General features: G+C 32.3%; 1 protein-coding gene across 1 annotated transcript in view; it reads right to left on the bottom strand.

Moving 5' to 3' along the window:
• Window positions 1-3348: 3348 nt before the first annotated feature.
• LOC143053773 (caspase-6-like) overlaps window positions 3349-10365 on the bottom strand; it is a 57228-nt gene continuing 50211 nt past the window's right edge. The window contains exons 11-12 of the mRNA XM_076226553.1: window positions 8157-8447; window positions 3349-3572 (exon numbers count right to left, since the gene is read on the bottom strand). Of these exons, the coding sequence (XP_076082668.1) occupies window positions 3349-3572; window positions 8157-8447 (515 nt within the window). The remainder of the gene's footprint in view (window positions 3573-8156; window positions 8448-10365) is intronic.

Raw genomic sequence — 10365 nt, 5'->3', positions numbered from 1 at the left:
TGATTGTCTCAATAATGTCAGTGCTAAAATATGTCAATTATATGTACAATGATAATGATAAAATCTGTCAGTTATTATATGTACAATAAAACAATTTTGAAAATGCTTAATTCTATCAGTTATATTTACAATGATAGTGATAAAATCTGTCAGTTATATGTACAATCTGACATAGTGATAAAATATGTCAGTTATATGTACAATCTGACATAGTGATAAAATATGTCAGTTATCTGCACAAACATATAGCGATAAAATATGTCAGTTATATGTACAATCATAGTGATAAAATATGTCAGTTATCTGTACAATGATAGTCCTAAAATCTGTCAATCGACCATTTTCGAGTTTATGTATTTCCGTCAAAAATTTAGGTTTCAGTTGACATGATTCGTATCGCCACTTCATTCCCATATTGAGCGGTTGAAGAAATATGATCCTATATTTATTGCACAAATTATTCGGCAAATTAAATTCTTATAATTGGTTATCAGCACTGCTGTCATTATGGAATAGTGATTAAAAACCTTTGGAACAAACATTTTATTTAGTTTTAGCATTAAGACAATCCCAAAGATGCTTGATGAACTTGGCAGTGCAGGGATACAGGCGGTTTCCTCTATCTGGTAAATAAAGTTATAAAGGCAAGCAGAATTGAAGAACATTTGAAGTGAAGGACATAACTCGAAAGTAGTCTATTAACTGTATAATGATAAAAACTTTATACAAAAAGTTAGGACAAAAGGGTGATTTTTCTTTCCCTATAAATAATTTTCCTTTTTTTGACGGTGATTTCTTTTGGCAACTTCTTACAGTGTTTATATCTCCCAACTGGTTCGTTATGCCCATGTCAGTAGTGACGTTTTTGATTTCAATGTATTACTAATAAATTATGTCAGAGATTTCGTTACTAAGAATGACTTAAAACCTTTACTAAATTCTTCCATAGATACAAACATTTAGTTTGCAAGTTTAGCTGTACCTGTAGAATACTTAATTCAAACGGAATAGCCAATCGTAAAGTTTACAGTGATGTTGTAAACCGAGACAGGAAATTTAGATACGATCAATGTAAACTTATTAATCCTATTAATAACTAATTATAAAAGGTTACCAATTCCATATTTGAATTAAATCTTGGAATTTTGTTTTTATTGGTACAAATATTAATTTTTTTTAACAGGTAAAATAAAAACCATACTTAATATTATTGTTAAACATGCTTATTTCACGGTACAATCTGTTGATACCTACATTTTGGCATTGCACAAGATCATGTTTTTCTCTGACTCTTAATGTCATCTTTACACTAAATTCAGTGGATGTTGGGTGTGTACTGAATGATATTTCAATCTAAGTAACATGATTTTTTTATTCATTGCTATTGGCTTTGAACTAACTGTCAGTAACTGGGAGGACTATCAAATTTATAATCATAGAGTCTTATTTGTTGTTATGGATGAGGGAATGGATAAATACTCTGCCACGTCCGTTTTATGTTTTTGTTTTATTTTTTTCTGCTTTGTATCCATCTGATGAGTTAAGCCCTCTGATTATACACCATTGTCCAAGGTTAGGGGAGGGTTTAGCGCCCACAAACATGATTAACTGCACCACATTCTTTATGTGCCTGTCCCAAATCAGGAGCCTGTAGTTAAGTGGTTGTCGCAGGTCCATTGTCTGTTATATTTGTTTTTCGTAAATTGTTCTGCTATGAATAAGGCTGTTAGTTTTCTCAATTGAAGAGTTTCATATTTTTCATGTCAGGGTTAATAGCCGATTTTCTACGATATGGGTTTTCTCATTGTTGAAGGCCGTGGGGTTGGCTAAAATTGCTTACATCCACTTCATTTGAACTTTGGTGGACAGTTCGCAATTATACCACATCTCTTTATTTTTTATAGTGATAATGCTAATTTTTTAAAATTATTTGTAAATCTGTAAATTCTTTGTACAATAATATATCTAAAATTTGTCAATTATATGTACAATGACAGTGCCTTAAGTCTGTCAATAATATGTACAATGACATTGCTAAAATATGTCAATTATCTATACAATGAAAGTGCTTAAATCTATCATTTTATATGTACAATGAAAGTGCGAAAATATGTCCATTATATGTACAATGATAGTTTTAAAATATGTCAATTATATGTACTATGATAGTGCTTTAATATGTCAATTATATGTACGATGATAGTGCTTTAATATGTCAATTATATGTACGATGATAGTAATACATCTGTAAGTCATGTGTATAATGATAGTGCTAAATTCAGCTTATTATGTTTAACATGAACTCCTAAAATAGGTCAATGCTCTATATAATTATCATAAGAAATTGTCAATTATTTGTACAATGAAAGTGAACAAATTTGTAACCTATCTGAACAATAATAGTGCTACAATCTGTAAACTATCTTAACAATGATAGTGTTAGTGTATATAAAATATATCAATTTTTTGGTACAATGATAGTGCTAAAATATCTCAATGATATGTACAATAATAGTGCTAAAATATGTCAATTTATTGTACAACAATAGTGCTAAAATATATCAATTATATGTACAATGATAGTGCTAAAATATATCAATGTTATGTACAATGATAGTGCTAAACTATCTCAATGATATGTACAATGACAGTGCTAAACTATCTCAATGATATGTACAATGAGTCTGGTGTGATCTGAACGTCTCATTCATTTGTTAATGAAAAATTCTGTACAAACCAAAAACATGTATCAACAATAATGATCAATTCTTTAATGATGAAAATACTGTATATAAAAAAGATTTCAAAACAAGAATGTGTCCATAGTACACGGATCCCCCACTAGCACTATCATTTCCATGTTCAGTGGACTGTGAAATTGGGGTCAAAACTCTTATTTGGCATTAAAATTAGAAATATCATATAATAGGGAACATGTATACTAAGTTTCAAGTTGATTGGAATTCAACTTCATCAATAACTACATTGATTAAAAGCTTTAACCTGAAGCAGGACAGATGGATGAACGGACGGGCGGACTAACAAAAGAACATTTAATGCAGAACAAAACAAATAAATGAACTATTGCTCACAAGAGTTTTTTTTTCATAATACCACCACTAATGGCGAAAGAAAAGAAAATAAAACTGGACCTTATGAATAAATTTGAGACGCTATTTTCAATGTTTGTTGAATAAACGAAAAGGTTTTATCTAGTCATAAAAAAATGAGGACTTTAAATCAGTTGCATAAATCCTTGAACTTGGAAAATATATATTTAATTTATGATACTGGTCATAAATGGTTTGACAACAATTTTCCTCTCAAATAAGTTTTATTTAACTGTCATTACAAGAAAAATTTCTTCGTAGATGTAGTCTCTAACATTCCCATCTGACATTTTCCTGCCAAGCTTCCAGATTGTAGTGCATATTCTGGATTCATAGCTAATTCTCTTCTCACATTTCTTAATATCTCCTCGATATGTTCCTCATTGTATTTATTCTTGGCAACTGACAAGAAAGCTCTTATGAAAAATGCTCCTTCATATTTATTTCGAAATGATATGTATCCTGTAATTTAAAAGAAAAACTGTAACTTTTATAATTAACTAGTTGTTCCAATATTTTGTTAGATGATGAATTTTAATTTGTCATAGGGAAAATAGACCATTCAATCATACTGACTTAAAAGACTGCATCAAACAAATACTATGGAAGTAAACATGTATCACTTTACATAAATGAAGTATTTCCCACCGAAATAGAAATAAATGATGCATGCAAAATCTGCTTATTGAGTCAGTGATATCTACCGAAACAATTTGCAAAATTGTAACTCAGACAAGAGTGAACATGTTGAAATGTCTTGCCTTCTTTACTTACCATTGCTTATAATTATGTATATAGTCCTTAATATAAAGCTTTACGACAACTATCACATTAAATTAACATGATCCAAGAAAATGAGGTCAAGGTCAGATAAACCAAACGAGAAATACATGTACACTTAAAATCATTCACTTCACTATATATTAGGGATGTCAACGAGTACTCGATTATCGCTCGTTAGTACCGAGTATCGAATACCAAAATGATAATCGACTAATCAGTTTCTATTAGAATGTTGTTGCCTGATTAATGACGATACTTTCTATCAAGATTGCCTCCTGTGAAATTAAATATAATTCAATATTAAAATATGTTTTGAAAGTTTGCGATTAATTGTCATTTAAAATTCCCTCGAACAGAGGTAGCTAGCTATGAAGAAGAGGACATTTCTAATGCTTACACTTTTAGCTAATCGTGTCTTAGGAATTCCACCACCTCTGTATCGTTAGAACAAATATTTTTTATCAGCAATACTGTTACTTACGTTACAAAGTCGAGAAATCGAGAAATCGAAACGTCCAAGTAAAGTTGAAAAGATAAGATTTCTAAATAAAAATGTAAATAAAAAATAATTCGTTCAAAACTATGTCGACCCCAAGAGAATGGTTAAGGCCATTAGTAAGTCATAATTATAACACCTTTGTTGATCACATAATGTGTTTTTGTACGATTCACAAATACTGTTGTTTGAGTTTACAATTTTGTATAGATGTTTATTAATTAATTGATCAGATAATTGTCAGTTTACATAATTAGTGCATGTAGTAAATGAGCTAATTATGATATACAATTTCTGGGACTGTTTAATCTGGTCCTTCATTTATGTATCTAATAATGATGAGAGTTTTACGTTCATTAGACAACGAACAACAAACAATAGGTAAAATGGGTATATTTTTGTGTTTCCATTTTGTAAATATTTTACCGAGCGAATACTCGAGTATCACTCGGTAAATCAAACAAGTACTCGATTAATAAAACTTCACCGAGTTGACATCCCTGCTATATCTAGTTGACCTACTGCTTATAGTTTCTAAAAAATAGACTTAACCAAGTAAACTAAACATTCATGATTGACCAATTAACCATGATAAAAGTTCAAAGTCAGATGAACCATGCAAAGCAGACATGTACACCTTACAATTCTATATATGCATTTAATATAGTTGACCTATTGCGTATAGTATATACAAGAAACAAACGTAATCATGAAAACCTCACATTGACCATTGAACCCCACCAACATAAGGTCAAGGTCAGATGATACCTGCCAGACAGATATTAACAGCTTACAATCCTTCCGTACACCAAATATACCAGATCTATTGCTTATAGTTTAAGAAAAACAGACCAAAAACACAAAAGCTCAACAGTAAGTTACGAAACGTGAAAATGAGGACAAGGTTTGAATAAAACCTGCCAGACTGACATGTACATAATAAATAATGTCCATACACCAAATAAAGTTGCCTCATGCATTGCATAAAGTATTAGAAAAAAAGAACAAAACTCAACAAAAACTTAACTTTGACCATTGAACCATGAAAATTAGGTCAAAGTCATATGACACCTGGTAGTTGGACATGTATACCTTACAATCAATTCATGCACCAAATACATTGTATAGTATACCTATTGCATACAGTATAAGAAAAACCTGACCAAAACACAAAAACTTAACTATAACCACTGAACCATGAAAAAAGAGTCAAGGTCAAATGACACTTGCAGTCGGACATTTACACCTTACAACCCTTCCATACACCAACTATACTAGATCTACTGCATATAGTATCTGAGATACGGACTTGACCACTAAAACTTAACCTTGTTCACTGATCCATGAAATGAGGTCAAGGTCAAATGAAAACTGTCTGACGGAGATGATGACCTTGTAATGTACGAACATACTAAATATAGTTATCCTATTAATCATAATAAAAGAGAAATTAACATTACAAGAAATCATCACTTTTTTCCAAGTAGTCACTGAACCATGAAAATGAGGTCAAGCACAATATAAATGTGACAGACGGAAACTTTGTAACATAAGGCATATATATACAAAGTATGTAGCATCCAGGTCTTCCACCTTCTAAAATATAAAGCTTTTAAGAAGCTATTTAACGCCCTCACCGCCGGATCACTATCCCTATGTCGAGCTTTCTGCGACAAAAATCGCAGGTTCGACAAAAATCACATTAACTCTCAAGATATTTTGTATTTGTGTATTTAATTACACCTTGTAATGTCCTCTGTAAAATTTATAGTATATTTCACAAAACAAATATTTCCAATGTGGGTATTATATATCAGATCTGATATAATTCCGAGCGTTTGGCAATAACCTAAGGAATGTTTTGACATTATCCTAAAGCATGCACTAATCAACAAATATCTTGAAGAATAACAAAGACAAAGATCAGCATTGAAACACTGCACTTTTGGAAAATGACTGTTTTTGTACTAAGTCTTACCTTCAATATTGCAAAACATGATACAAAAAGTCCATATGTCAATGAAAACATCATTTATGTTCATACCGTCCAGTACTTAAAAAGAGTCTATACCCAGCTAACGGGTAGAATGAACATGAAATACAAATCAGTATTAACCCAGAATGCCCTAAACAACGATCATTTGCAAACTGTTTTTAACTATTTATGAAATGATAAGACAAATTGTTAACTCCGCTAGAGCATCTTACATAATGTTAACATTAAACACCATAAGTCTTATAGTCTAGAGGTTATCAGTGAGCAGATCACTGAATCAACAGAGTGTAGCCTAGAAGCTAATATTGGCAGATCACTGTATCAACAGATGTTCGCCTTGAAGCTTAAAGTGAGCAGATCACTGTATCAACAGATGGTAGCCTAGAAGCTAATATTGGCAGATCACTGTATCAACAGATGTTCGCCTTGAAGCTAAAACTGGGCAGATCACTGTATCAACAGATGGTAGCCTTGAAGCTAAAGTGGGCAGACCATTTTATCAACAGATGGTAACATTGAAGTTAAAAGTGGGCAGACCATTCTATCAACAGATGGTAGCCTTGAAGTTAAAGTGGGCAGACCACTCTTTCAACAGATGGTAACATTGAAGCTAAAACTTGGCAGACCAGTATCAACAGATGGTAGCCTTGAAGTTAAAAGTGGGCAGACCACTGTATCAACAGATGGTAGCCTTGAAGTTAAAAGTGGGCAGACCACTGTATCAGCAGATGGAAGCCTTGAAGTTAAAACTGGGCAGATCACTCTATCAATAGATGGTAACATTGAAGTTAAAAGTGAGAAGACCACTCTATCAACGGATGTTAACCTTGAAGCTAAAACTGGGCAGATCACTTTATCAACAGATAGAACCCTTGAAGCTAAAGTGGGCAGACCACTTTATCAACAGATGGTAACATTGAAGCTAAAACTGGGCAGACCACTTTATCAACAGATGTTAACCTTGAAGCTGAAACTGGGCAGATCACTCTATCAACAGATGGTAGCCTTGAAGTTAAAACTGGGCAGACCACTTTATCAACAGATGGAAGCCTTGAAATTAAAACTGGGCAGACCACTTTATCAACAGATGGTAACCTTAAAACTAAAAGTGATCAGACCACTGTATCAACAGATGGTAGCTTTGAAGTTAAAACTGGGCAGACCATTCTATCAACAGATGGTAGCCGTGAGGTTATCAGTGAGCAGATCACTGAATCAACAGAGTGTAGCCTAGAAGCTAAAAGTGTTCAGATCACTGTATCAACAGATGGTAGCCTTGAAGCTAATATTGGCAGATCACTGTATCAACAGATGGTAGCCTTGAAGTTAAAAGTGTTCAGACCACTGTATCAACAGATGGTAGCCTTGAAGTTAAAAGTGTTCAGACCATTCTATCAACAGATGGAAGCCTTGAAGCTAAAACTGGGCAGACCATTCTATCAACAGATGGTAGCCGTGAGGTTATCAGTGAGCAGATCACTGAATCAACAGAGTGTAGCCTAGAAGCTAATACTGGCAGATCACTGTATCAACAGATGGTAGCCTTGAAGTTAAAAGTGTTCAGACCACTGTATCAACAGATGGTAGCCTTGAAGTTAAAAGTGGGCAGACCATTCTATCAACAGATGGTAGCCGTGAAGTTAAAGTGGGCAGACCACTCTTTCAACAGATAGCAGCCTTGAAGCTAAAACTGGGCAGATAACTCTAGATCAAAATATAGAAAAGATATTAAGTCAACTTAAAAATAAACTAAATATTAAAGATAGTTTACCAGGTGTTGTTGCATGTGCTACTATAATGTCAGCATCTGTTGGAACATTTGTTGAAGAATAACTATGCGCATCAGTATAGAAAACTTCTGATGAGGCAGATGGCTGATCTAGAATTCCTGGTTTAATACCAGAGGTCTCAACAAAACTTCTTCTTTGCCTGTTTCCAGGAAATTCATCATACCTTCCAACATGACCAGTATGGATTTTAGTTCCAAAACAATCAGACACCACAACCTTTTCCTGCTCTTCTTTTCCACGACAGGCTTGAATGAGAAATAGTTTTGGTTTACCTGAAATTAAATTTAAAAGTTAATAATACTTTACCACCTATGTCCAGAAGTAAATCTGAAGAACAGCAAACAAAAGCAAAAATTCGTTCACATTATCCCAACCAGTTTCACTAATCATAGATGGATCATTCATTATACAATACTTCAATGAAACTTGTCACTAGTAATACTATTCCAACCAGTTTTACTCCACATACATGTAACCATTCGTGATACAATACTTCAATGAAACTTGTCACTAGTAATACTATTCCAACCAGTTTTACTCCTCATACATGTAACCATTTGTGATACATTTTGTACAACACTTTGATAAAGTTGTTACTTGTCATGTAACATGTGTAATGTGATGAACATACTTAGTATCTAAGGAAGTAACGTTGACAAAAAAATAAAATTAAATGTGTACCTAAAAATTTGTAAGGGTTCCGCGGAACCCAGTGTCTCGCCTACTTTTGCTGTAAGTAGCAGGCTCAACAGAAATGATAAAAAAATCAATAAAAATATTCCTCTTGATACTATCTTATGATTGTATTAAAGAAGCTTCTGTCCAAGTTTGGTAAAAATCTAGTATAGTTAAAGAATCTAATAAATGTTTTGAAAACTTTAACTGCAGACTGTATGTAATGTTAACTGGAAGAATATACAAGTCCATCTAAAAGTAAAATACAGAAAAAGTGGAGTTATCCTTTTACAAAATTTACTTCTGGATACTATCTTATGATCATAAATAAGCTTCTGTCCAAGTTTGGTACAAACCCACGATAGTTTAAGAAAGTTATTTAAATTTTAAAGACTTTAACCACAGAGTGAATGTAATATTTCCCCACAGAAAATCTAAGTCCATTTAAAAGTAAAATACAGAAAAAATGGATATATTTTTTTACAAAATTTACTTCTGGATACTATTTTATGATCATAAATAAGCTTCTGTCCAAGTTTGGTACAAACCTACGATAGTTTAAGAAAGTTATTTAAATTTTAAAGACTTTAACCACAGAGTGAATGTAATATTTCCCCACAGAAAATCTAAGTCCATTTAAAAGTAAAATACAGAAAAAATGGATATATTTTTTTACAAAATTTACTTCTGGATACTATTTTATGATCATAAATAAATTTAAAGCTTCTGTCCAAGTTTGGTACAAACCCACGATAGTTTAAGAAAGTTATTAAAATTTTAAAAACTTTTAACCACAGAGTGAATGTAATGTTTCCCCGCAGAAAAACTAAGTCCATTTAAAAGTAAAATACAGAAAAAATGGATTTATTTTTTTACAAAATTTACTTCTGGATACTATCTTATGATCATGAACAAGCTTCTGTCCAAGTTTGGTACAAACCCACGATAGTTTAAGAAAGTTATTAAAATTCTAAAAACTTTAACCACAGAGTGAATGTTATGTTTTCCCGCAGAAAAAACTAAGTCCATTTTAGAGTAAAATACGGAAAAAATGGAATTTTATTTTTACAAAATTTACTTCTGGATACTATCTTATGATCATAAACAAGCTTCTGTCCAAGTTTGGTACAAACCCAGGATAGTTTAAGAAAGTTATTAAAATTTAAAAAACTTTAACCACAGAGTGAATGTGTTGTTTTCCCTGTAGAAAAACTAAGTCCATTTATAAGCAAAATTTGGAAAAAATGGAATTTTATTTTTACAAAATTTACTTCTTGATACTATCTTATGATCATAAAGAAGCTTCTGTCCAAGTTTGGTAGAAATCCAGGATAGTTTAAGAAAGTTATTAAAATTTCAAAAACTTTAACCACAGAGTGAATATTTGTGGACGCCGCCGACGACGACACCGACAACGACGGAATGTAGGATCGCTTAGTCTCGCTTTTTCGACTAAAGTCGAAGGCTCGACAAAAAGGTCGTCTGAAAGGACGTAGGTTAAACCATAATTATCTG

The sequence above is a fragment of the Mytilus galloprovincialis genome, chromosome 12 (assembly GCF_965363235.1).
Source record: "Mytilus galloprovincialis chromosome 12, xbMytGall1.hap1.1, whole genome shotgun sequence".
In the NCBI taxonomy this organism is placed as follows: Eukaryota; Metazoa; Mollusca; class Bivalvia; order Mytilida; family Mytilidae; genus Mytilus; species Mytilus galloprovincialis.
The sequence above is the reverse complement of the archived record's forward strand: the minus strand, read 5'-3'. Positions and strand labels throughout refer to the sequence as shown.